Here is a 26,949-nt window from a genome sequence, read left to right on the forward strand (position 1 = left end):
TGTTAAGAGCTCTTACTCTTGCCAGGAGCCCTGGGGCAGGGAATGCCACCCTAGGAGGCTGGTGGCACTGGATGCCAGTTTCCACTGTGTAGCAGCTCTGCATGGAAGTATGAGAACAGCACCAAAATACTCTCTTCTCTCCCCAAACCCAACTACCCTTTACTTTTTGCAAGCCCAAGTGGCCAGGATCATAAATTAGACATTTTTGAGGTAGAACCAAGATCAAAATGCAGACTGGGAACAAAGTATGGCTCTTTGAGGGAAAAGCCTGTGGCCAAGGCAGCTAATCTGGCCTCAGATACATGCTGGACCAAGGCAGGTGACATCTGGAAGTACAAAGAGGGAGCTTCAACAAACAGGACGTGCTCTTTCTTCCTGCAGAAGCAGGAAGGTCCTCCTTCTTCACTCTCCCCTCCTTGGAGCAAAAGAATTCACGGGAAAAGTCCAGTGCTTTCCCTGGGAGTACTGGAGGGAGAAGCCAGGGAAGTGGGCTTATCCTACTTAAATCATGACCTCCCTTTTAAAAGCTAAGGATGGGGGATCCCTGGGTGGCGCAGCGGTTTAGCGCCTGCCTTTGGCCCAGGGCACGATCCTGGAGACCCGGGATCGAATCCCACATCGGGCTCCCGGTGCATGGAGCCTGCTTCTCCCTCTGCCTATGTATCTGCCTCTCTCTCTCACTGTGTGCCTATCATTAAAAAAAAAAAAAAAAAAAAAAAAAATGAACTGTGTTGCTTTAAAAAAATAAATAAATAAAAGCTTAGGATGGCACAGTCACTTTCAAGTCAAAAGCACGATCCAGAGTGTGCAAGGTCAATGCCAGATGGTGGCTTTTCCCTTAGGGAGCAGATATAACAACAGCCTTCTTGCTTTCTCCTAATTCTGCTCTTTGGCTTCTTGCCACCTTGCACTCTTCCCTAGAACCAATGCTCAGAAGAGGTCTTCCCAGGCCGTGAGCCTGCCTCCCCGACTCTGGGCTTCTTGCCTCTGCCTCTCCACCTCAGCCCTCCCTGCTTATGGAGGCAGGATGACCTGACCTGCCAAGTCCTTAAACCACTTCTTCCTAAATGTGTGCTCTTGGGAGGCCCTACCTCTCCAGCAGACTCTTGAATATAGAAGTCCCCATGGTCAGGTTTCCAAACCACACCCCCCTCCCCACGCGCCTTCTTTTAACCCATTCTCCTCACAGTCCCTTCTTGTCCATCAGGAAGGGTCTTGTCAACTTCACTTTCTGTACCTGCATCCCAGAACAGCTGCAACCATCTCTCTCCTGACAGATGCTGGCAAGTTTTCCTAGAAGATGTGCCCCTCGTTGTGGGTAACACTGCCCCATGGGGCCCTATAACAAATTCCTTACAGAGACAAAGGCTTTTCTTGATGAGACCCATGGGTTAGGGGCTCCCCTACAGCCATCTCCTGGAAGATTCTTCCCTCACAGCCTCTACAGCCTGACTGCCCCTCTGATGAGCCAGGAGGGGCCTTGTCGACTTCTCAGGGAAAGCCTACTCACTTGGGCTTGCTTTGTGAACCCAGAAAAGAAAAACAAGGAAAGTCAGGGAGCATTTTAAGGGCTTTGTTTCTTGGTGAACTGATTCTTACTCCTCAACATAAAGTCTGTCTTCTTGGCTTCAGTGAATGCAGAGACAGTGCTCCTCAAGTACAGAGATGGTCCTATTGCTGTTTTATGCTATGGAAATATCTTGCTGGGCAAAACGACAAAGCAGCACAATTTCTAGCGGAAATCACTCATTTTAATCACTCTGATTAATCAGTACTGATTAAAAAGTAGCTACTCATTTCCCTCCTGATATCACCAGTGTGATCAGTGTGATCACATGCCACCAAACCCTCCTCCCAGATTTGATATCAGTGGTTTACTGGGCAGAGGGGTGTACGAGCCCTTTGGTGCTCTGGCCTGCTAGTGGGTGCGCGTTCACACACAGATACACACACGCTCTCTCTCATGCACACATGCCGTGGGCAGGTGTGTCTTCCCTTCAGCCCAGAGCAAGCTCTGAAGCACTTCAGAACTTAATCACCAGGCAAGGGAAGACATGGCAAGGAGATCTAGAAATGGTCCGTGGATACGTTCCATGTTGTCTCTTTTTTGATGTTCTTACTTGGCAACCTTTTTCATCAATCCAGACAAATATTGTTCAAAGAAGTAAAGGTGATAGGGAAGCAAACCAAAAATTTCAAAGGAAATTAAGATGAACTTGGAAAAGGAGGAGATGTTTATGTAGGTAGATATGGACAAGTCACAGTAAATAACATCTGGCCATGCGTAAGGTGCCAAATGTGACCCCACTGCAATCACCCCAAGTGATCACTTACAAGTGTCCTTTCTTTTTGGTCCACAAAGATCTGATAAAGATTGCATAAAGATTAATTCAAATTAAAGAAAGGAACAGTTTTGGATTAGAATTCCATTTAAATATGGAGTATGCGAAACCATCATATCATAATCCAAGTCTCAGTAAAACCAGTGTTGTCAGATGCCTTACGCACAGATGAACCAACAACGGGGTCCCCAGATCCTGTCACTGCCTCATACTGATGGTTGGGGGGCTTTGCTAGCAAAAAGCTGAGGGTCAAATGTCCCACAGCTCAGTCAGGATTTGCTCCTCTGTCTACAGTTTTAGAATGAGGAGGCACCGTGACTTGACGATGATGGTGGTGGTGGTCACATAACAGTACTGATGTGTCCGCAGCATGTTACTACATGCCAGGCACTTTTCTAAGCATGGCACAGATAGTGATTCTTTACCCCTCACAACCACCTTGTGAAACAGGCCTTTACCCCTCACAACCACCTTGGGAAACAGGCCATAAACTGTCCTCATTTTACGGGTGAGGAAAGTGAAGCACAGAGCCTTTAAGGAGATCACTCTCGTTAGCAAGTGGGGAGCACGGATTTGGATCCAAGATTGTGTATGCTCTTTGACATTGCTCTGTCAAGCCTCTTGGACCACAGACATCGACAACTGTGGGAACTGGGACCGGGGCCACTCCCTCCCCAAAGGCAACCCGATACACTGACTAGTCCAACAGTGTTTAAAAATCTCAGGTCTTGTTTTGTCTTAAAGTCAGTGACATTTTTCTAAGTCAAATAAATGGTAAGAGATCTCCAATTGGTAGAACTTTCCATAAAAAGGTGAAAAAGCTGTAGACCAAGACCAAATAAACCCAAAGTCTTTCTCCTGGAAACCTAAGAGTAAAATCAAGGCTGAATTCTGTCTGATGGGTTCTGTTAGAACAGTTTGTCTAATGCTCGAGCAATGAAGCAGGTTTCTCTGAGACAGCACGATGTGCTATTCTAGAGACAGAAAACCCGGTTCAAAAGTCTCCATTCTACAAGTTCCCAACTCTGTCCCCCCTTCTTTTTCTCAGAATTATTTTTATGAGATTTTGTAGTTTTGTTTTCCCTTATATACACAGATGCCCTAATCAGATATTAACGTTCTCAGGTGATAACCCAGTTATTGGCCAGAACAATTCAGCATAACTCAGTAACACAAGATGAACAGGAAGCGTGTGCTTCTCTGGGGGTGATTCAGCAACAGCCTTAGAGAAGTGGGTTCAGAGACTCACCTTAGGTTTAAATGCGATGACTTTCAAAACCATCTCGACAGTGAACACCCCAGTGAAGACCATGTTCAGAATGTCCATGGCGTCATTGAACATCTTGGACTGCTCGTAGTGCTGCGGACGAAGACAGAGGCACAGTTCTCAGAGGCCTGGTCCAGCCAGCCTCACTAAAGGAGGCTCCCCAGTCCCCTGCTCCCTGCAGGCATCCACCCTCTGCTTGGACATGGAGGCAACCTCCAGTGGTTCCAACGGCACATGGTTAACTCACCACAAAGCACAGGGGGACCTTGACAGAATGAGGATGATTGGAAGATGAAGGGGAAAGACATCTATTTCCTCTGCTCAGGATGAAGGGAACCCACCCTTCCTCCCCGCAGGGTTTATATTCAGGGCCTTGACCCAGGTCCAAGGCAGAACCCACCCAAAATGTCTATGACTAAAGGCAGGATTTGGTTGGGGATAAATTTGATGCCATCCAGGTCCACATTCAAGAAAAGGTAGTATTATCTTGACCTCACACTTTTTCTCTACATCAACATGTGGCCCTTTCCATTCATCAAGAATTCTTAAATTAAAAAAAACATGCCAGAGAACGTATCCCTGGTGGCTTTTAGACCCATTTTCCAGACAGCACTGGGAGTTGGGTTGTTTTGCTTAACTTCTTAAAATCAGTGCAGAGAATGGATCTAAACCTTGGCCTTTGCTTCTGTCCTACAGTAATATCTACTTGACAGTGTAACTGCTGGAAATGTTCACTGTTAATACCAACTTGGCCAACTGAAGGGAGTTACATGTCTTGCCCCCAAAAGGGGGGCCAAACTCTACTCCATAAACCGGAAGATTCCCCACCACCATTCTAAGTGCTCTGTGAAGACAGGAGTGTGACTTATGTTTTGTTTTTCAACATTGGGTGTTTGCTCTGACAGGCCGAGTGCCTGACATGAAAATCTTATCTCTGACATAGGTATGACTGAGTTCCCATTTTGCCAAAGAAGAAAGCAAGGCTCAGGGGATTTAAGTTACCCTACCAAGATTGGCCAGCGGGTCAGGAGTAAAGGCAGGATTGCAATACCTGTCTACCCCACTCCAGACAGACAAGACTTTAGTTCTTAAATGCTCCCTGGCCTCAGGAGGCCTACAGTAAGTGTTTATCGAGTCAGATCCCAGGTTGAGGCTCCATGAGAATGTTACTTATGGTCACACCATACAGTCTTTTAAATAAAAGAACCATCTTAAACGCCTACCGTGAGAACTGTTAGCCAGATTGGGACTCTGGCCAAACTACAGCCCAGACTCATCAGAAAATCAAACCCATTCTCTTGTGAGGGGGCGGCATTCCGCCCTCAGAATTTGGGGCAGGGGGCTGTGCAGAAGGCCCAGACGTGATCCCCACGGCTGTCTCCATTTTTACCTGCATGGCCAAGCAGAGTGTGTTGAGCATGATGAGGACAAACATCATGTATTCGAAAGGCGAGGAGTTCACCACGTACCAGAACTTGTACTGGTAGGGGTTTTTGGGGATGTATCTCCGCAAGGGACGTGCTTTCAAGGCGTATTCAACACACTGACGCTGCAACGGCAGAAAAGAGCAAGGAGGAGTCCTGAGCATATCCATGGGAGGACGACACAGGTCTCGTCTGCTCTGAACGCACATCCACTGTGAAGGGCTGTGAACCAGCGGAAGCCACGACAGCGACCCCCACCAGCACCACACCACGTCACATCACTGGCCATACCAGCTCCGCCACCTCATCAGCTCCTCAAAGCAACCTGGGGTGTGGGTGAATGGAGCACTCAGTTTGCTTCCATTTTCCTCATTAAAGCAGAGGTCTAGCCTGGGCAGTGGCTTGCCTGAGGTCCTGTGGGCAGTAGAGGAGTGAGGCCTGATGCAGGCCTTGTCCCTGCCCTTCCTCTATGCCCATGCGTTATGCCTGCCCTTCTGCCCATGCCACCTCGAGGAAAGGAAGCCAGGTAACAAGAGGCACAGAAATCCTCCAGAACCCCAGGGGCTGAGCTCACTCCCTGAGACTGGAGCCACACGAGACAGCTCAGTCAGACCATACTAACCACGTGAGTCTGCTAGTGAAGTAGCTGTGTGTTTACCTGGGACCTTCTGAAACTCAGGAGCTTGTCATGTTCATCTCAGAATCCCCAGGACATGGTAGTAATGATGGCCAGAGAACTGTCCTTCCCACTCATTCTGGGGCTGAGACTGGTCCACCCTTTGCAGCCCAGAGGGAGCCTTCAACCCCTTTGGCTCAGCTTAAGGTGCCACTTGTTCCTAGATCCAGACCTACTCCCATTCTCTTGCTTTGACCTTGGCTTCTGACTTCAGACAGGTTCCCTCTGTCTAGGATCTGGCCCTGCTGTAACCTCACACACTGACTCCAGTGACCCCTAATTCAAATCTGTTCTGGACCTCAAGAGGTGACACAATGGTAGCTCTGGTTCTGCTACCTGGCCAGCCTGGCTTTGCCCTGCTATTCTTCCGTGGGCTGGGAGGTGGAGATAACAGGGGATGAAGAAGAGCTGTATCAGGCGTCCCGCTGACCGTCACTGACAGGATCTGAAGGGATGCTCTGACAGCTCAAAGCAACATCTTTCTACAAACCCAGCTGGTTTTGTCCTCACTTCCCCAGGGGGCACAGCTGCAGCCCAAGACAGACTGCCTCATTACAGCCACTTCCCTTCAGGAAGCCCAGGTTGGCAGATGATCCCTACTCCTTACATCATCAAACAGGGGTGCTATCGAACCAGGGCCCGGGGGAACTTCCAGAGCATACTCTCCCTCTCACATCTGGAAGGGACCTCTAGCAGGGACTCCTGGGAGCCCTCAATCTAGAAAGAAGGGAGCAAGCCCAGAGAGGAGGAATTCTCCTGACTCCCTCACATCATCATGCAATCAGAGCAGAGGGCCCCCCCGCTGCTATTAGATTGGTTCGAACAAGACAGTAACTAATGAGAGTGACACCAGTATAATCTTAGACCTAGGTTTAAAGTGAGTGACTCTCCCTGCAGTGGGATAGGACACTTCCTCCTAAATCAATGGTTCCCAAGCAGGAGACATCTGGCACTGTCTGGAGGACTCTTTTGGTTGTCAAGATTCAGGGCAGTGCATTGCTAATAGAATTGAGTGGGTAAAGGGCCAGGGATTCCACCCAATATCCTACAAAGTACACAAAGCTCAACAAAGAATTACCTAGCCTAAAATGTCAATAGCACTGAGGTTGAGGAGATCAGACACGATCCCCCCACTAAGGACTGTGGGAGGAGCAGTGGGTACTTCCCAGCCCCTGGCCACATCCCCCACCAAGATTCTGAGCCATCACTAGTGGGTCACAGCCACAGAAGGTGGCCTAAGTATTCTTTGACTTCTCATCCACAGAGTGGGGTGGATTTCAGAATTACAAGGTCTCCTCTGTGTCTGGAAAGCTCACTCTTCCCAGCAATAACTCAAACTGGCTGAGAGGGTGCTGCAAACAAGGCCTGAGCCCGAGGGACAGCCAGCGGGTGCATGCCCTTCTCTGTGCTTGGAGGAAACTGGCAAAAGACAAGCCACTACTCCTCTCTTGCTCAAGGGACAGAAGCCCAAACAGTGTGTGACTTTAACCTGATTTTTGTCCAGCTCACAGTTCTTATACTCTTTCTCTCCCTGCTCCTGAAATGTGACGATGACGAAGCCCACAAAGATGTTCATCATGAAGAAAGCCACGATGATGATGTAGATGATGAAGAAGATGGAGATCTCCACGCGGTAATTGTAGACGGGGCCGACATTCTCTCCATTTGAGTCGATGGCTTTATACAGTAACCTGGTGAACAGAAGAACCAGGTGAGCCCTACCACCTGCTCAGCCCAAGTAGCCCAACTGTGCACCTCTCCTGTCAGACCCCTCCCGGAGAGCCCACCCACAGCCCCTGGACACACACACACACACACACACACACACACACACACACACACTCACACTCAGATGTCTCCTCAGCATTAAGGCCCAGTTGGCCCAATACCCAGAGGAGGGAACACCTGAGATACATTTGGTGATTGACATTTTGAGGGCTAAGAAATAAGAGATTTCATGGATATTCAACAATGCCCCCTTCTACTGACAGCAGAGAGGAAGGATATCACATGTAAGACACTGGTGGAACTGAAACCTGTACACATGCCAATGAAGATAATAAGCAAGCAACCCAGGATTTCCAAAGAACTAAGAGAGGTTCCCCAAAGTGAAATATATGCAGAGATTAAATATAGGCTAAGCAGAACTCTCAACAGGAGGGGGAGAGTTACTGTAACACCCCCAGGGTAAATTTATCCCCCCACTGATGCAGATTCAGCTGCCAAGGAACCCATCCCATGGCGCACTGTCCAGATGGACACTTACACATCCATCTGGAAAGGCAGACATTACAGTCATCCCCATCATTTGGGAGCTTAGAGAGGGATCTAAGCGACCAAAATCCCATTCCTTGGGGGCAGAGCCAGGAGATGAGCCCAGCTCCTCTGAGCACTAAGTCCCAAGTCTACTCATTTCCCCTCAGCTGCCACCCTGGTTTACTAAAGCACACTGTTGAAAACCCAAGACTGCAGCCATAGCCAGTGCCTCCCCAAAGTGAAGGGGCTTTACTCCTGCCTCTTTGCTCCCCAGCCCAATTCCCTAATGAACAAACCCCATCCAACTGTCCTATTACTCCACAGGATCTCCTTTAAATAACTCCGACTCTCCCATGCATCCAGAGTTCCGCCAACCCGAGAGAACCGACTCATCCACCTTCTGCAGTTCCTCTGGGCATGGCAACTTGACACTGGGGCCTCTTGAGGGATGTATGCTCCAGTGGCAGGGGCAGGAGCTGGGGTGGGCATCAGAGCACAGAGCACCAAAGGTGCAAGAGACTTTCCTTTTGTATTTTCCCTTCTTTCTTCTTGTGTGTGTGTGTGTGTGTGTGTGTGTGTGTGTGTTTTAGCTTTACTCATCAAAATCCCAGCCATTCTTCAGAACCCTACTCTGTGCATCTCCGACACAGTAGGCCCTCCTGTCTGATTGGACTATGTGATACTCTGACTAGGTTTGGTCCCCGAAGGGAGGAACATGTTGAGCCAAGCGTTTCTCCCACTGCTAACCCAGCACATCGCACGGAGCTGTACCAACAGCACGCTTCATGTGTGAGCGAGCGAGTGGGCCAGTGAAAGACGTGACGTGTCGGCAGCCATCTGTGTCCGGCACACAGGAGCACTAGGAATAGGCATTCTCCATACTTACGCAGGCCAGCCCTCGAACGTGGAGACCGTGAACAGCGCCATCATAGCAGAAAGGACGTTGTCAAAGTTAAAATCGCTGTTTTGCCAGATTCTCTCCCGGACCACAGGGTTATCAACATCCCCATCCTTGTAGAGGATGAAAAGCCCCCTAGAGAGGAAGAGAAGTGTGGGTTTATCCTGGCTTGACATGAAATCAGTCCCAGCGGCCCCAAGCCCACATACAGGCACCATCATGCTCAGTCTGCCCGCCAGCATGTTTGTCATCCTGTTGCCCTGCATTTAATCTACTCTAAGATTCCAATAATCATCGAGTACCTACTAAGGTTAAGTATCCTCCAGAGCCACTAAGCAGACATTCAGCACATGCCTGATAACAAATGAAACCTACAGAATAATAAATGCTCTAACATATAAATGGGCTCAAAGCATATATGGAAGGATCAGAAGCTCTGGCCTGGAGAATTCCATAAGCTCTGGGGAACAAACAAGCCCAAGTATCCTTTTTTTTTTTTTTTTTTAGATTTTATTTATTTATTCATGAGAGAAGAGAGAGAGAGAGAGAGAGAGAGAGAGAGAGAGAGAGGCAGAGACACAGGCAGAGGGAGAAGCAGGCTCCATGCAGGAAACCCAACATGGGACTCGATCCAGGACCCTGGGATCATGACCTGAGCCAAAGGCAGATGCTCAACCACTGAGCCACCCAGGTACATGCCCCCCACCCCCACCTGGGTATCCTCTTATCTACGTTTTGGTTGTCATCAAATTCCTTCTCTTTGTACTAACAATACTCCCAGTTTTCCTTGTTAAGATAATTCTATAATTTCTGGTACACAATATTTGTCATTGAATTTCATTTCAGGAAAGGGGCCAATGCCTTTATGCCACAGAGGGGGGAGGGAAGGGGCTTAGGGAGAGAAGAGAAGGGGTCTTCTGTCTGTTCCCATGCTGCTCCATGGCAGGAGGCACCCCCGCCCCACAGCCTACATGGAGGGTGGCCCTGGTGGTGCACAACCAGTCACCGTGCAGCTGGCACACTCTGACTTGCACCGTCTGTTGAAAAGAAACCCCAAACAATTGTGAGCAATGCCAGCAGCCAGACCTCAGTGGTGCCATACCCAAGGAATAGGGAAACACGGACTATATGGTCTTACAACTCTGGGCAGTGGTTCCATGCCTTGCTTCACATTCTTCTGGACATCTTGGGATAAGAGACACAGGTGTTTCCCACCTTGTCTCTCTTCTGTCCATTCTTGTGAAGAAAAATATGCCCAAATGTGGGTGTTGGGAGTATGGGGAGAAAGGTAGTCTGGAGAACCTGTCGGAAGGGGCTAGCCAGCTCTGGAATGCCAGAGAGTTGAGCTTTGAGTTCTGGTTTGGGAAAAAATTCTCCAAGCGGCTGGAAGGAGGGGCTCTCTGGGGCATTTCATAATTGTTATTTTAGGTTTTAGGGCACTCCTTCTCCCCATTTAGAGAATCTATGGCAAACACCAAAAGCCATCTCTCCATTCTTTTGGGGGTGATGAAGGTTTGGAACTAGATCGAGGCCATGCTTGTATCACAGTTTGATTGTACTAAATGTCACCAAATTGCACAGTTTAAAATGATTAATTTCATGATCTGTGAATGTCATCTCAAATGAACCCCCCCCCCAATCTCTCCAGCCATGAGCTGAGCACACAAGCCTCTTGCAGTCCATGATGAAAACTTGTGCAATGTGAGCACAGTCAGATCCTTGAAATTTTCTATTCTTCCTCATTCATTCCCCACTCTCACATTCAGGACACTCACCTGCACTCTTCGGGGTTACTTTTGGCTTCATCTGTACAGCGATAGAACTTTCCCTACATATAAAACAGATGGGCAGTCAAATGCAGGCTTCCTGCAAAGTGATCAGCTGGGCTTCATGCCAGAAGGCACATTCGCCGTACCTTGAACAACTGTACTCCGATGCAGGCAAACATGAACTGGAGAAGGGTGGTGACGATCATGATGTTGCCAATGGTCCGGATGGCCACGAAGACACACTGGACCACATGCTGGGGAGAGAGGAGCGTTATCTGCCTCTGTTGTTTGAGTCTCGGGGTGAGCTAATACTAGCCAAGGTTTTCTATGTTTATGTGCATTTTTATATGATTTTCCAACTTTGCGTTCCCTTGCACTGGTTTTTCAGGTAGTTATCTGTGGGGAGACCCTGGTGCATTGTGGCCACCAGGGAGAAGCACCCCTGTAGACCAGTCCCTTCCCTGGTTTCCTCCAAAATGGTTTAGTCCAAAGAAACACTACAGGGCACAGCACTGCCTGGCACACAGGTCCACAGGGACCCCTGCCCCCCCCCCCCATAGATGGACTCCGGAAAATGCAAAACCTCTGACCTTTTACACAACCTGCATGAAAATAGATTTAAAGACCAAAATAAACCCGAGAAAATATTAATAATTTTAAAAATATACAGTAATCACATTAATAAAAATAAATTAACAAAGATAATCATTCGTAAAATGCTTTCAGCACTTGCCAGAGGCAGTGTCACTGGTTAGAAATGCGATTTCCAAACGTATAACCTTGTAAAACCTATCAAGCCTCAGCCCACCTCTGGCCCCAACCAAAGTAGCTTGGCCCAGAGGGCAGACGCCCAAACCTTAAGTCCTTTTGCTCTGTTTATTGCCCTGAGTGGCCGCAGGACCCTTAAGACCCTCAGAATCTTCACAACGGAGATGGCACTGGATCTAAGGAAAGAGCAAAGAATGAAGGCAGGGTGTATTACAGTCGGATAAAATACTTTGAAATTATTGCAGGTGGTCTTCACTGTAGGACGACTGCCCACGTGGAGCTGAGCTCACCTCCCACTGTGACACACACATACACACACATACACACACACTCTCACACATGGGTCTTTCTCTGTCCTGTACACACTCCACAGCCCATCCTGGGCCAGGCCCATAGGCATTCACAGATGGAAAAGGGGCAGCTTATTTCAGATATATTTCAAAAGAAGAAACCAGTCTAGACTCCATTCCAGCCCTTACTTGTGTGTCATGATTTAGGAATTTGCTTTGTTGTTTTCACTCTATGTAAATGCTAGGCAGTCCTTGGCTTTTAGGCTGTGGTCTTGTTTGGTGGGTTTTGCTTTCTAAGTAGGGAGACCTGCTCTGTGCTGGGCTTCTCCAGCCTCCTACTTAAATGTTGGGTGGCAGAGACCCCATCACCGCCTGTGTGGTGGAGCGGACAATGGACAGGATGCAGGATGCACTGCCAGGAGAGCACATCCTAGGGGAGCCTGGGAGGTGGTAGCCAGGTGAGTCCCAGGGAGAGGGGCAGGTTAGCTAGAAAAGGGGGAAGGGGCTCCAGGCAGAGGGAGTTGCACTAGAAAGGCCCCAAGTGGGAGAACGCAGCTGATGGGGCCCTGCAGGTGGCTGGAACACATGCTTGGAAGGCAGTGACAAGGGCTGCAGGGAGAAGGTAGGTGCAGCTGGGAATTTCTGGAAGCTACAAAGATGCTGTGAGAATGTCCCCTCCAGCTGTAACTCCTGGCTCCCTCCCCCTGGGCAGTGGTAGGAGGTGAGGACTGTCTCAGGTACGGGTCTTTAATTTCCTGAGGGGGATGCAGCCTCTCCATTGAACTTAGGCTCAGAGGTCATAGGTGAGCACCTGTTCTCATATGGGGTACTGATGGCCATCACCTGAGCATAGGTACCTCTAATCAGCAGAAAAGGGGCATCTGGGTGACTCAGTGGTTGAGCATCCTGGGGTCCTGGGCTTGAGTCCCACATTGAGCTCCCCCTGGGGAGCCTGCTTCTCCCTCTGCCTATGTCTCTGCCTTTCTGTGTGTCTCTCATGAATAAATAAATAAAATCTTTTTAAAAAATCAGCAGGGAAGCATGGCCACTGTGGGATGTTCCCACTGGAGCCTCTGCCCCAGACCCCTGGGTCGAATAGGCAGGCAGTGTGCTGCTGGGGCATCTGTAAAGGCCATGGAAAGGCCCTAGGGCCCTAACTTATAGCATCTGCCCCTCCTAGCTGAAAATTGTAGAAGCCAAGAGGAAGGGGTCATGGCAGCTGACATATCCTGGAGATTGAGGAAGAAGCCTTCAATATCCAAGCTGAAAGGGCCCCCAGAGGCCCTCTTCTACCTCGTATGAGAACTAAGGTCCTCGAGGGACCCAAGCTAGAATCTGACTTCCTTCTCTCTCATCAAGACTTCTCTGTTGAAAGCAAATATCACACAGAATAAGAATTCCAACCTGGCGGGGGCATGGAGAAAAGCAGGAGAAGGCATGAACTGTCCCAATGCTTTCCAGCGTACAAATCAAGCTTTCCCAGGTAACTTAATGTAATTGTTAAAATAATGCCAGGCCTTTATGACTTACATTAAAATTCCTCACATAAACCACCCTACCCAACAGTCTTCTGCTCACACTCCCACACTCACCCCAGAATACTTACTGAATCCCAAATGATACCAGTGACACCCCAACAACCAGCATATCCAGCAGATTGAAGTAGTTTCTGCAGAAAGCCCCTTTGTGGAGGAAAGCTCCAAAAGTCGCCATCTAGAAACAGAAGCATGAGTGATTTATGGATTTTTTTTTTCCTCTCAGAAGAAACAAAACCTGGGCTCTTTACAAGACCTTGAGAAAAGTATGACTTTATTAACAAGCATGCATTAGGAAGCCAGAAATGTAAACCAACAGGGCTGAGCAACCAAATATTTGTTCAAAGATGGAAAAGGGAAGGTTATTTCAGATATATTTCAAAAGAAGAGACCAGTCTAGACTCCATTCCAGCGAGGACAAACTGCACGTAGGAATCCAGCATGGGCAGGTCCAAAGAGCCTGTCCCAGAAGGGCTTCCACATGGCCCTGCTCATCAGGATGTCATAGCTGCACAGATAACTTGGGTGCCCCGCAACATGCCAGCTCTGGCCCCTGAGGCCCCAGGAAAGCCTTTGTCACCCCAGCATGTCTTCCCAGTGGGGCTGGCAAAAGCACTGGAGCTCCAGTGCTCACAGGCTCTGTTCAGAGAGACTTGCGTCACTTTACCAGGTGGGCCCTTGTCTGCTGCTAATGGCACTCAGCGAGACCCAGCTTAAATGGCACCTCCAAGTCCAGTGACTCGATCATGTGCAAGGTGTGGTCGGGAAGCTTGCACAGGCCTCTCCCCTAGGCAGTCACCCAGCTCTGGAGTCATATGCCACATGCACCAGGCACCCACACCACGGGTGCTCCAGAGAGGTGCCTACTGGCAATGCAAAAGTTTATTGAGGAAGTTTCCAGAGTAAAAACAGTAAAGTACATAGAGTTCATTGTGCATTTAAAAAAAGAAAAAAAGTTGAAGGCTCAGGTGAGTCCAGGATAGGAGAGCTAAAGTCGGGAAGCTGTTACGCCGAACCATATGAAATTGCCAACACGCCACTGTTCTTGACCTATAATAATGGCAATTTTTATTTTTCGATATGGTTCAACTAAATCGTCACATAGCCTCCCGGGCCTTCCCACGGCTAGCAGGAACCACCACTGCAGAAGCTAGATGCTCCTTGACAAATCTCCATTCTCTGAATCTTTCTGGCTTTAAGTTTTGTTTTCCACACCCTCTAACACATCTTTAAAACGAAGAATAAGTTAGAAGATTGTAAGCCACTGAGGCAAATATCCAGAAATTTAAAAGCATTAATTGTTTTTTATTTCTTTTAAATAACCCTGTATCTCATTTGCCCCCGCACCCGAAAATAACTGTCTTCATTTAACAACTAAAAAATATGGGAAGTAAAATAAAACCTCGATGAACCAGGCTAACAGATTAAGTGGAGCATGTCCCCCATTCAGTTTGAGGAAACTTAAAAAAAAAAAAAAAAAAAGGCAGCTCAGGGAATCAAATAGAGGCAGGGTGAGTGTCCTTGACCTCTAACCCCTGTGTATTATGTGTCTGTGCTCCTCACCATAGTGACGCTGTTAGAATTGCTAACCTGGTACGGTTCTCACTGAGAACTGTCAGCCACAGTTACTGGCTTCAAGGCAGGAAAGTAAATATGAATTTTTAGACTTTTAACAAAAGTTTAAACAGAGGTTGGTTTTGTGCTGATGTTATCATTAAACAAAAATAAAAGAAAGTAACTCGAAGTACCCCATTCCCCAACAAAGTTCATCGAGGTTTCATTTTATAAAAGGTTTTATAAAGAGCCCAAGTTTCACAGGAGTCTAACATAAAATGCATTTTTCCCCCTGAGATGCACACATAAAAACTCAAAATGGTTTAAAAGAAAATTGTAGTGAAAATTTCCCAGCTTGTGTTCGCACTAGCAGATGATTGCTCTGACCGTTGTCAAAGGTCACGCTGTCCCGGGACTGCAATGACCCATGCCACTTAGTGAGTCAGGGGGCTTCTCGGCTGTCTGCTGCGGGTCTTCGGACCTCTGAGTGCACAGGGAATGAGCTCGCCCCAGGTGGCCTTCACAGTTAGTCCACAAACCACATGCAGTAATGGCAACTGTGAGCTCATGCATGGGCAGTACATTTAGGGTGCCCCGTCCAAAGGGTGCCCTTTTTGTTTGCATAAATGTAAGCCCATCCATCAAAACAGATACAAAATATCTCAACGCAAATAGACCCGGGTTATCTTGCAAATCCCATTGCAAGAAAATAGTGTGTTACTATTTCAGGCCACTGAAAACAGTTCAATCAAAGAAATGAAGAGAGATACATTCCCTTCATAGGATAAGTGCTTTTCCTCTGACTTTGAGGTCAGGAAAGGTGGAAGAAGGTTCACACAAAGTGATGTATCTGTTATCAGATGACAAATTTCAGAGGATATGTTTAAAGAGGAGCAAAATATTTCCAGTCACTATTATGAAGCCAAAGTTGCTCCTACATGCACTTAAAGGTTAAAAAGAAACAGCAAAAACAAGTTGAATGATTACAGGAAAAAAAATCCTTTGGTTTAAAAAAAAAATAAAAGTGTAGCTTGATCACAGAAGGCAAAAAATAAATATAGTCAAAAGCACTTCACGCTTCTTTGCCGTGTGTCACACAGGAGCGGGCCCCTTAGACACACTGCTGTGGAACCTGTTACCTTCAAAACGATCTCAAATGCAAAAGTACCAGTGAAGACATAATCTGCATAACCTAGCATCTGGAAGGTAAACAAAGAATTGCAACTATTATTGCTACAGCTGCTTTAGAGTATATGAGGATCAATGAAAAAGCCATTACCTTTAACAGGATTTCAACAGTAAAGATGGCTGTGAAAGCATAGTCAAAGTAACCCAGTATCTGCAAGGTACAACATGTTGGACATAAGAAACAGGCATCCGGACAAACTCTGACAGCTGCACGCCCCCAGGCAGGACCCCTGCATGCAGTCAGACACCCGTTCTCCAGGGATAGGCCCGCCACTCTGGGGGCAGGTGCGCCCACCTGGCTGCTTGCAGCTCCTCTTTGCGACCAACAAAGAGCATCTGGGGACTTACCTCCTTCAACCACTCATGTGGGCTCTCTTCCCTGTCTCCTGTCACGGATGGACAGAGGTTCATTTCTACAAGCGCTTTATTAATAACCTTTGCTCATCGGAGCACCGCATTGACAAACTGGTGACAACAGACAGACTGGAGGCTTATATCCATTTTGGATTTTTAACAGTTTTTGGCTCAATGAAATAGGTTGTCATCTAGCTTAGCTTTGGATAGGTGGAGAAATGTAAATAAAGGTGTAAATGGCATCCAGTGGGGCCAAAAGCTTCCACATGCCCCTTCCAATTCCAGCCCGTGTCATCAGGGAGTAAATGCCCTTTCTTCACTGGGGTGCAGGGCTGGAGAAGTCCTCAGGGAAGAGTCTTACTTTGCAAGTGAACTTGTATTTTTACTTATAAAGTAACTTGTAAAACTCTTGGCCTCTGCTCCATATCTAACACTGCTCTCCCCCAGCACTGGGATCTTGTTTGGTTTTTACTTAGCTGGGCACACTCAAAGAACAGACTGACCTGGCCTTTGAATTATTAGTCCAGGCTATTTTATCAGTATTCCTGAAAATGCCATCTACTCCCCCACTGAGTCCTGCTCAGAGAACTCTTCCTGGGTTTCTGCATCTTCTCAGAGCTACTGGGTGGGCAGGTGAGTGGTGCAGGGGGTTTGGGGGGGGGGTGGCAAGAATCTGACTGCTCAACTAAGGATGCTCACAGGGGACCCTCAACCACAAAGATGGCAGCCAAGACTGCCACTTACAGAGGCCTTCTTGGCTGCTGTTCTTTTTCACAGTTATGCTCTATGGCTTTGAAAGAACTGAAGAGATCAGAGCTAAACAGACTGTGGAGACCTCGCAGACCAACTCCCTTCAGGTAACAGATGAGGATGCTGGGAAAGGGTCAGGGGGCAGCTGCTCAAGCCACACAGCTGGTCACAGCATGGCTGGGCAAGGAATGAGGTCTGCAAAATGCTAGTTGAGAGGCCCTCAAGGATGGGATCCAGCCCAGGGGAGCCCTTTACTGCTCCACCACAGTCAGGGAGGGCTCCTGCTACAAAGGCCAACTGTCCTCAGCTGAAGTTCTCCAGAGAGTAGTCATTGTCCAAACCATTTCTGTTTTGAGATTTATAGATCTTGATGGAAACCTTTTGTAACATACTAGGTCACAGAAGGACCGTTCATGTTGAAAAGCACCCATGTAGTCAAGGCAGACATCACTGCCCACATACCAACAACCCAACTTGGTGCTGAAGGTCAAAGCTCTCAGATTCAAGTTATTCTTTGTTCATTTACTCGTTTACTAATAACTCAGCTAAGGTAAAAACAACAACAACAACAAAACCACTGCTTGAGTCCACTTACAGGGGGTATCTAAAGTAGTCAAACCCTTAGACAGAAGGTAGAGTGGATGTTGCTAGGGGCCAGGGAAGAGAGAAATGGGAAGATGTTCAACAGGTATAAAGTATCAGACATGCAAGATGAGTAAGTTTTGGAGATCTGCTGTACAACAGTGTCTACCATTAAGAATGCTGGCTCGTACACTTAATTTATCAAGAGAGTAGATCTCATGTTAAGCATTCTCACCACAACACTGTAGTATTTGACAAGCAATACACGTACACACACACACACACACACACCTGTTTAAAAAGAACAATAACGTTGTTGGAAAGAGCAGCCGGGAAATAAACTCATGGGGAAGTAATCAAAATAAAAAATAAGAACATGAGGCCCCATGTCAATTAACTCCTTGTCAATCTGTGTTCTAGACTAGCTCCTGACCTAGTCTGTCAATAATGGTATTTTTTTTTTCCAAACAGCTTCTTCCTCTTGTGCTTCCTTTCTGTGATGGAGCTCAATGACACCGAGGTCTTCACTCCGTTTGAACATTTAGATAGAGACGGTCTCAGAACCTCTAACGCAAGCCCTGATCTGTGAGTGCAGATTAAGACACGTCCGTGGCCTTTGTCTTTACATCAACACCAATATGTGCCTTAGGAAGGAAGTTCTTTAACATCTGCATAGCAGAGCGCCCATGTTTTATCAATCTGATAGATCAGGTCTGCCAAGCTTCAAACCAAAAGCACTGGAAATGAAAAGACACAGCACAAGGCTTGATGGTCTCAACCCAAATCCTGGGACACTGATCTGGTGATTTGTCTGAATCCTCCCATCTCTCAAAATCTGAGGTACCCAGGGAGGTACTAACCAGGCAGCAATGCTAAATGGCCGCGCATGCACACTTGCAGGCCTCCCTCCTCTGGGTTTCCTTGATCATCACCTGAAATTGTACTATAGTATCAAGGCCAGAGCAATCAACAGACTGCCAGTCTTCTGAAGTGGTGATGTCACCTTTGGGTTGGTCTTTGTTCTCAGTGCTGAATGAACTGAACTGTTAGGATGGGGCTGCTTAGAGGCAAGAACTATTTGAGAAACTAGTTTCTGTATAGCACAGATGCAGTGGAAGCGTGCTCTCCCTAAAGTACAAAACTGATAACAGAAACCTTAACTGTCAACTTGTTTTCTTTGTAAAACCCCTCCCTGGCCCCACCAAAACATAGTTCTACCTCTCCACTGCACCATTCAGTTCCACACACCATGGCCCCCCTGCCACTTGTGTTTCCCCCAATAATGAAACCAAGTTGCTCTGTGAATTTCAGCCTATGTCCCTAAATGAGAGCTTCTGGGCACGTGACATACCTGATTCCACTCCTAATTTCTCTCCTGCTGGATGCTACCAAGTGGGCAGAAACCTTAAAATAGGGGTGGATGTGAATTTGATCAGGGAGGCTAAAAGAGGGCAGGGCGTTGGCAGCAAGGAACGAAGAGGAGGAGAAGAGGGGCCCTGAAGGCACTTTAAGTTACTGCAGAGTATTTAAAATGAAGTGTAGTGGATGGGATTCAAAACAGGTTTGTCGTGATGAGACAAATCCCCCCGCCTGGCACTCACATCCCGAAATACCAGATGCCTCCAGGTGCATGAGAAGCCTCCTCTACCCTTTAGCCCTGCCTGAGTGACCGGTGCTCGTCCCAGCGGAAGACCCGCCCACCTGTCCCTGCTCTGTGGCTTACAGTGTTCCGGAAGGAGTGGCTGCGGATGGGGTCCTCAGCGGCAAGGGCGGCACTACTCAGCATGATGAAGACGAGGATGAGGTTGGTGAAGATGTGGTGGTTGATGAGCTTGTGGCAGCCCACGCGGATCCTGTGGGGAAAGCCGCTGCATGGACACAGCCCTGGGCAGGGCCAGGGCCTTCTGCATGCTGGGGCTACTCGTGGTGACACGTCAGGCAGAGGACAGCTGTCTGCTGTGCTACCCGTGCTCGCACCTGGCCAACCAGAGCCACTTGACTATGAGCCCCTGCAAAGTCCCAGAAGGCAGACCCCAAAGGCCCACAGTGCCACAGCTCTGTGTGGGGGCTCCATAGACATCATTCATCAAGTCCTTAAAAGTGGGTATTATTGTCCTGCTCCAAGTGCAGAAACTGAGGCTTAAGCATTTGAAATGTGTTAAGGTGATGCAGCTAGTAAGGATTGAGGGAGATTTCCAATCCAGCAGGACGATAACAGTTTCCCACTAGGACATGAAGCCAAGTGGCTTCCTTTCCCTGCCTTAGGAAGGAATCTGAGCTCAGAGCTCATTGCAACAGCTCACAAGAATGAGAGCAATGCGTGAAGGGGATCCAGGGGTACAAACTTCCAGTTATAAAATAAACAAGTCACGGGGATGAAAAGTACAGCATAGGGAATATCATCAATAATATTGTAATAATGTTATCGTTGTGAGCACTGCACAATGTACAGACTTGTCAAATCACTATGCTGTGTGCCTGAAACCAATAGGCTATTGTATGTCAACTAGACTTCAATTAAGAATTAAAACTTAAAAAGGAGACTAACCCCTTTTTTTACACTGCAGCCTGGCTGTATGAAAATGTAGTAGACGGGCTGGTAAAATCTCCTGTTATATGGAGATTCCATCATAAGTGCTTTTTGTTTTTGTTTTTAAACTTTGGAGTCAACCCACAAGCACACCTAAGAAAGTGGAGTGAAAGTTGTATCATGCAAGAATTGTATAGGGATCTTATGAACCATGTGACAGAGTCTTCAGAGTCCTGTTGCCCCTGAGATCCCAAGGGCTAATTATGCCAGACTACCCTTAACCTCAACGTTTGATTTTAGAATTGAAAGATTTAATTTTTAGCCTACAGAGTACATTCATATTTTCCCTTGAAAATATTTTCCTTTTTCACTTTCAAAACTAGAGTCAAGTTTATGAGAAATCTCCCTTTTGGGGCTGCTTCATGCTGGGATGTGCCCTGGGAGGGCTTGCAAGCTGTTAGCAGGTGAGTCTGGGGGAACGATCCAAAGCAGTGAGTGCAGGAGTGTTCACAGCTTTGGGGGGACGTCAATCCATTCCTTCAAAATATGTGGACCCAGTGAGCTGTAGGCGTCAGTAACATCAGCTCAGTATCTTTTTTTAAAGAGACACCCAGGGGTGCCTGGGTGACTCAGTTAAGCATGTGCTTTTGGGCTCAGATTTTGACCTCAGGGTCCTGGGACTGAGCCCAGAGTCAGGCTAGGGAGACTCAGTGGGGAGTCTTTCTCCTTCTGCCCTCCCTCTGGCTCATGCTCTCCAATAAGTAAATAAAATCTTTTTTTTAAATTTTAAAATAAAGAGATACTCAAACTCTCAACAGTAATGAGCTATAAAAACTACTATCAAATCCTCAAGTTACTAAGGACTGCAGCCTTGCTTCCCACCTATGTCTCCCTGGGGACTGTGAATTCCACAGCGTCCTTCTCTGGCAGTCAAGAAATGCTTCTATAATTCTAGAAACCTTTCCAGGAGCTATTCATTCCCCCTGGTATGCCATCTGTCTCAGATGATTTAAAACCTAGAAACCAGCTAGTAAATAAATGTCATCCTCTTGCAGTACTTGTAAGTACCGTGCTCCTGGTGAGTACCGTATCAATTTAACATGAGAAATGCTATTTTAAGCATCATAGGGCTGAATTGAATAGCTACCACCTATAAAATATCAGTGAACAATATCACTTCATCGCCATAAAACCCAGTAGGGAACAGGTGACCAACTAAACTGGATCTCAAAATGAAGATGCTATGCGAAACTTGGTCACAAAATTATCATCCTCAGAGCAACTCAACAAAAGGGCCCGCTCATGAAGAAAGGGTCCTCTGGATGGAAAATACAGGTGACAACCGTGGACACCTGAGCCATGGGCTCTGACTAGTACAGGGGCTAAGGGGGAGGAGAGTCTGGGATGGCACCTCTCCTCGGAGCCAGTCATAATCCTAACAGCACCTCCATACAGGAATGGGACAGCCAGGAAGAGACTGACAGAGGAAAAAGGCAGGCTGGGGCAAGAGAGGGGTCAGAAAGGACTCAGGGACTCCAACGCAAAGGCACAGAGAAGGGCTGTGAACCACCCTCCTTTACCCCATCTGCAGCATCCCCTCGAGCAATCTGGAGGGTGACAGGTGAGACACAGCAGCAATGAAATCAGAAACTGAGTATTTACGGGTTGGTCTTGCTCAGAATGAAGAATGCACTTCCTTCGGGGATGGGGGCGATTTTCTCCTTCATGTTCAACTCTGAGATTCTGCGAGGACGGGGGCCAGCAGGAACCTCAGGTTCATCCTCTTCCTCCTCCTCTTCCTCTTCCCCTACTGTAAATGAGACACTTTTTTTTTATAGGCACAAAATAACACGATTGCATTTGGGTTTGAATTATTGTTCGCAATTTCATATAGAGAGCAAACTTTCACATCTATTAGCTTACATTAATAAAAACCCTTCCGAATATGGACTGAGTTCCTGTGAAGGGCTGAGAAGCGTGCCTGTCTGTGAGTGTGTGCAGTACTGGAAAGAAGGTTCCCAGCAGTTCCAGATCTAAGCACAGGTAGAGGGTACTGCCAGTGGGATTCTCACTGCTATAACTCCCAGTACCCAGCTGTTTCCCCAGTAGCCTTGCTCAGCTTCACCCTGAAAAACTGTGCGTGAGACTTCAAGCCACACACAACCATTCCTACCCCCTGACCCCCTCCCCCACAGTCTCTGCTACATCAGCCAATAAAGGCACCAGCAAATGTGAAAGGGTCAGGTGAGCAGTAATAACAGTAGGAATGTCTGGTTGCCTCCTAGAAAGATTTCTCAGGACAAGTGGGGCTTGCCTTGATCCACTCACACTTTCTCTCCCCACAACCTGGATTTTGGATTATGTAAGCTACCCGGGGGACCAAGAGAAAAAAAGAAAGGCTAACTGCTCCACAAGGGGACTGGCCCCGTGGCCTCAGCAGCCTCCCCATCCACCATCACCCCAGCTGGGCTGGCCAGCCACAGATTGAGCCTCTGATCACACTATATCACACATGAACTGAAAGCCTGTCACTGGCCTCAGTGACACCTGTCACCGTACCTGGCACATCACAAGGTGGGTAGGGGTCCTTGTCTTCATCCTCTTCTCGGTAGTCATCAATTGTAACCTAGGATGACAGAGAGGTCTTGAGAGGAGGGGAGACTCTGACTTCAGTGCACTGCAGAGGACCAAAGTATAGACTCAGCCCTGCCATTCAGTACAGGGAGAGAAGCTCTGTTGCACATAAGTGCATGCATGCCTATGGACAGGTGTCCCCAGTGATGGTTCTGCTTAAGACATAGCTCTGGGGGCAGATGAGGAGAAAGTGGGTCTAACTCCTTCCCAGCCATGGCTAGCCAGCACCAGCCATGCCTCTCTCTACCCAACAGTGTCCCACATGCTGTATGGTAACTGCACAGCAGATTCCTGTCTCCCTGCTGGAATGGGAGCTCCATGCACACAGGACCTCATCGGTCTTGTTCATCGCTGATCCTCAGTATCTGCCACACAGTAACCACTCTAAGTATTTACTGACTTAAGGAATAGACAAATGAAAAATCCAGAGCTTTCCTGAGTGGGATGAAGTTTGACAGCATAGCCCTGTGCACCCAGACCTCCAATTCCAAGATTCCTTCTGGAGGCAGACATCTATTAACAATCCTCTACTTGAAACCCCACTGAGAAGATACTAACACGTCAGGTCTCATGACACAATTTCAATAAAGAAAAAATAAGTGGTCCCCCAGTCAGATACATGTCATACTGGTTATTTGGTGAAACACTGATTAATAACCAGCTAGCCGCTTAAATTCATCCAGAATCCCCCTGAGAAGCCAGCGTCTACAATGGTGTGCCACACTCTCACACCAAGTATCACACGGAGTACTTCTCGTGGTGTAAATGGTATCTAATGACAGTATCAACAGATTCATTTATAAACAAAAAGGAGAGAATTATTTCAGGATATATACCTTATTGTCACTGTTGGCTATCTGGTTGACTTCTGGTTTGTTGTTCTTTTTATTCTCCAGGCTCTCTTTTCTACAGGGAAAAAGAACACGAGAAACCAAATAGCCATATTTCTATGCATAAAAATGCTAATCCAGATCCTGAATCAACAGTGGCCTGATGAAGGACAGAATTTAATTGGAAACAACTGTAACAGTAAGAACATAGCACAACTCACACTCAGAGCTTCCCGTTCACCATGGTGTACTGGCTTCATTACATAGATCATCTCATTAAAATTTTCATGCAAGAGCTCATCAGCATTGAAGGCATCATTTATTTTATGACACCAAAATTAACCACAGAGGTTCTATAAACATGAGACCATGTGACTCCTACTCTCGGCTTTGAGGGAAGGAGAGCCCAGGGCCTGGGTTCTGACCAAAATTCCATCCATGGATGCAAACAGGGTTACCTGGCAATCTTTTTCCTCTCCTTCTCTTCAGCTTCCTCTTTCTGGGCAGTATTCAAACTTTCAGCATCAGCGAGATTGTCTACAGCGATGGCCAAGAAGACATTCAGTAGGATATCTAGTTTGAACATTTTAAGGGAACAACACAATTTCTAAACACAACTACTTGTGATCCACAATGGCAATGTCACCCTCCTCTGTGCTCTGGAAGGCTGGTAACAGGTGACTGTCCCCTAGTGCTGTATACATTTGATAAGATGAGAAGACCAACGCCTGCTTAAAAAACAAAAACACACACACAAAAACAAAAACCCCTAGAAAGTTGTAGAAGACAGTCTGGAAAGAAGCAAAATTCAGATTTACTAAAACCCATGAAAATCTACAAACTTCAACATTTCCTTTCATGTGTGTGCATATGTGTGTGCTTACACAAACATATGTCTCTGTAGCCCGAGGTACCTATGGCTATAATACACACTGCATGAAACAATCTATAACATGAACATTGTGTTTTTATGCGTTTTATATTTTGCTTTGTGTATCTTTTCTTCCTTTTAAAACACACATGTATGCATAACACACACACACACACACACACACACAGGGTGTGGTTTCCAAAATAGACCCTTTTAAAGACTACACATTATTCAAGATGATGATTGCACAAGGCAGTCTGAGTTCTTTTTCATCTGAAATGGTCTTCAGAGTCTGCAGATACTTGCTCATTCATTCATTTGCTGCACAAATACTGATGTATTGCCAGGTGGTACCCCAGCTATTCTTTTGAATAGCCCCACTGTAGCTATATCTTTGACTACTGTGCTTGAATATTATGTTTTCAAGTCCTAAAAAGTGAGGTGACTGAACAAGCTATCAGGTTTTTGGCTCTTCCTATAATGTTGTATATGTGGCTTCCTTGGATGATAGAAAAAAAAAAATTCTGAAAAAGGTTCTAAAATCTCCTGGAAGATGCCTGTTTTTTTTTTATTCACCAGCAGTTGAATACACTTTTGAGAAGCACAAGGATCAGAGGGAAGTAAGTCAAGATGGCTCCTTCTCTGACGATGCTTCTCCCTGGCTGCTGCATGGCCACTGGCATGCATGACTGTGGGAGCTCACGAACCCTGAGATGGGAGAGGCACACCACTGTCCCACAGGGCCTATGCAATCTGAAATCTCAGCTGGGTAACACAAACGTAACCTATCAAGGGACTGGCGATGAGAGAACTTCCAGAGGATGTTGTGTTTGACTAAGCTATTCAGGTCTTTTAAGAGGAGAGAGCCATGAACAAATTCTATGAAAACTTTCAAAATGCCTTTGATATGCTAGACTATGTTTTAAGCAGAGCTTGTAATGAGCCCAGGGAAGCAATCTGTCCTGGGCTGGGTGATGGCTTGGTAACACGAGCACTCCTCTGATACATGTGGGGTAATCGTGGCTCAGGCAGAGATTAGTGCAAGACTAACTACAATTGAGAATTCCTACCAATGAGCTCAATGAATAAATATGGTATCCTCAGTCTTGCAATGACACCAAACTCTTTTGGGTAGTGGAAAGGACATCCAGAGTAACAAACCATAGAAAAATCTTACAAGTTTATAAATAAAATGGTTTTCAAGAGTAAACACCTATCATCTATATTTAGAGGCATTACCCGGACCCTCCTAAAGACTGGCGTACTTTGGAATTCATTCAAAAACACCCAAGCACCTCCAACATGCTGGGGACTGTGCTGGGTGCTAGGGACATGATGAACAGGAATCCCTACTCCCATGGAGCATCTATTCTAGTTGGGGGAGAAAGAACATAAACTACTTAAGCATTTCAGATAGTAATATATGTATTACAGAACAAAACAAAACCACAACGTGTAACCAGAATGAGGGGAGCCAGGGAATACTTCTCTGCAGACCTAAAGCCAGTATAGTGCTCTGGCCTGAAGGGTTCATCGAGGAGAGTACAACAAGAAATGAATACTGATCGTTCATTTGACAAGCATTTACCAAGGGCTATGTGCAAGACCCTCCACAATAAGCCATGAGAAAAGATTAATACAAAGAAAAGAAAAGAAAAGAAAAGATTAATACAAAGAAAAGATTCCTGACTCAACAAGTTTATTGTTGAGATGAGGGGATGGAGAAGCACTCATCCCAAATCCAGTAGGTGCTGGCCCCCCACGTGTAGTAGGAGCTATAAGGATAAAATCGGGTAGGAGAGCTCATCTCTGGATAGGAGGGGTGTTCAAGCTGCCTGAGGGACTAGTGGGGTTTCTATGTATTGTCCTTAGAAGTTTGTACTAGAGCTTCTGCATAGAAGACAACTCACTAATGAACCAAGAAAATTAAGGGGGGGGGGGGGGAAGAGCTAAAGGAATCTGGGGCTTCTTAGGAGAAGAATCCAGAGAGAATTCTTTAAAATAAAAAGATAAAGACCAAGAGGTAGTATTCACATGTTTGTACAACTGCTCTTTTGCCAAACCCTCACTGAGAGTTCCATATGCCAGGTCTTGTGGCAGTCAGGGAGGTCAGAGAGAGAAAGAAGACACAACCAAAAGTTATAGGGTCATAAAGGGTTTGATCGAGGGAAAGAGAGACCCACATTTGCAGAAGTCTAGAATTAGGGAGTGCCTTTTGCTAAGGAAAAGGAGTAAAGGGTACTCAGAAAAGAGCTCATAGCCCAATACAGCAGCTAGCCAATGGATACTTGATCCCCCAAGTTGTACAGATCAGCAAAGCCACATCAGGTCCGGGGAGCTTATGTCAAGTCACTAATGATCAATGGTCCCACTGGTCAGGAAAGGTCTTAAGAGACACAGATGTGCCCCTAACCTCCCAAGCATGATGGCA

General features: G+C 46.9%; 1 protein-coding gene across 21 annotated transcripts in view; it reads right to left on the reverse strand.

The window, feature by feature from the left end:
• CACNA1D (calcium voltage-gated channel subunit alpha1 D) overlaps window positions 1–26,949 on the reverse strand; it is a 297,961-nt gene that overhangs the window by 52,596 nt on the left and 218,416 nt on the right. For all 21 annotated transcript variants that reach the window (XR_005374892.1, XR_005374891.1, XM_038566156.1 and 18 more), the window contains 14 exons: window positions 24,106–24,220; window positions 23,654–23,723; window positions 22,743–22,809; window positions 21,846–21,993; window positions 19,377–19,506; window positions 16,059–16,118; window positions 13,297–13,403; window positions 11,489–11,576; window positions 10,779–10,886; window positions 10,639–10,691; window positions 8,852–8,998; window positions 7,199–7,400; window positions 5,000–5,158; window positions 3,592–3,702 (listed from right to left, as the gene is read on the reverse strand). Coding sequence is in view for 19 of the 21 variants with exons in the window: in XM_038566156.1 (XP_038422084.1) it covers window positions 3,592–3,702; window positions 5,000–5,158; window positions 7,199–7,400; window positions 8,852–8,998; window positions 10,639–10,691; window positions 10,779–10,886; window positions 11,489–11,576; window positions 13,297–13,403; window positions 16,059–16,118; window positions 19,377–19,506; window positions 21,846–21,993; window positions 22,743–22,809; window positions 23,654–23,723; window positions 24,106–24,220 (1,565 nt within the window). In the remaining 2 variants the exon portion in view is untranslated. The remainder of the gene's footprint in view (window positions 1–3,591; window positions 3,703–4,999; window positions 5,159–7,198; window positions 7,401–8,851; window positions 8,999–10,638; window positions 10,692–10,778; window positions 10,887–11,488; window positions 11,577–13,296; window positions 13,404–16,058; window positions 16,119–19,376; window positions 19,507–21,845; window positions 21,994–22,742; window positions 22,810–23,653; window positions 23,724–24,105; window positions 24,221–26,949) is intronic.

The sequence above is a fragment of the Canis lupus genome, chromosome 20, assembly GCF_011100685.1.
Source record: "Canis lupus familiaris isolate Mischka breed German Shepherd chromosome 20, alternate assembly UU_Cfam_GSD_1.0, whole genome shotgun sequence".
NCBI lineage: Eukaryota > Metazoa > Chordata > Mammalia > Carnivora > Canidae > Canis > Canis lupus.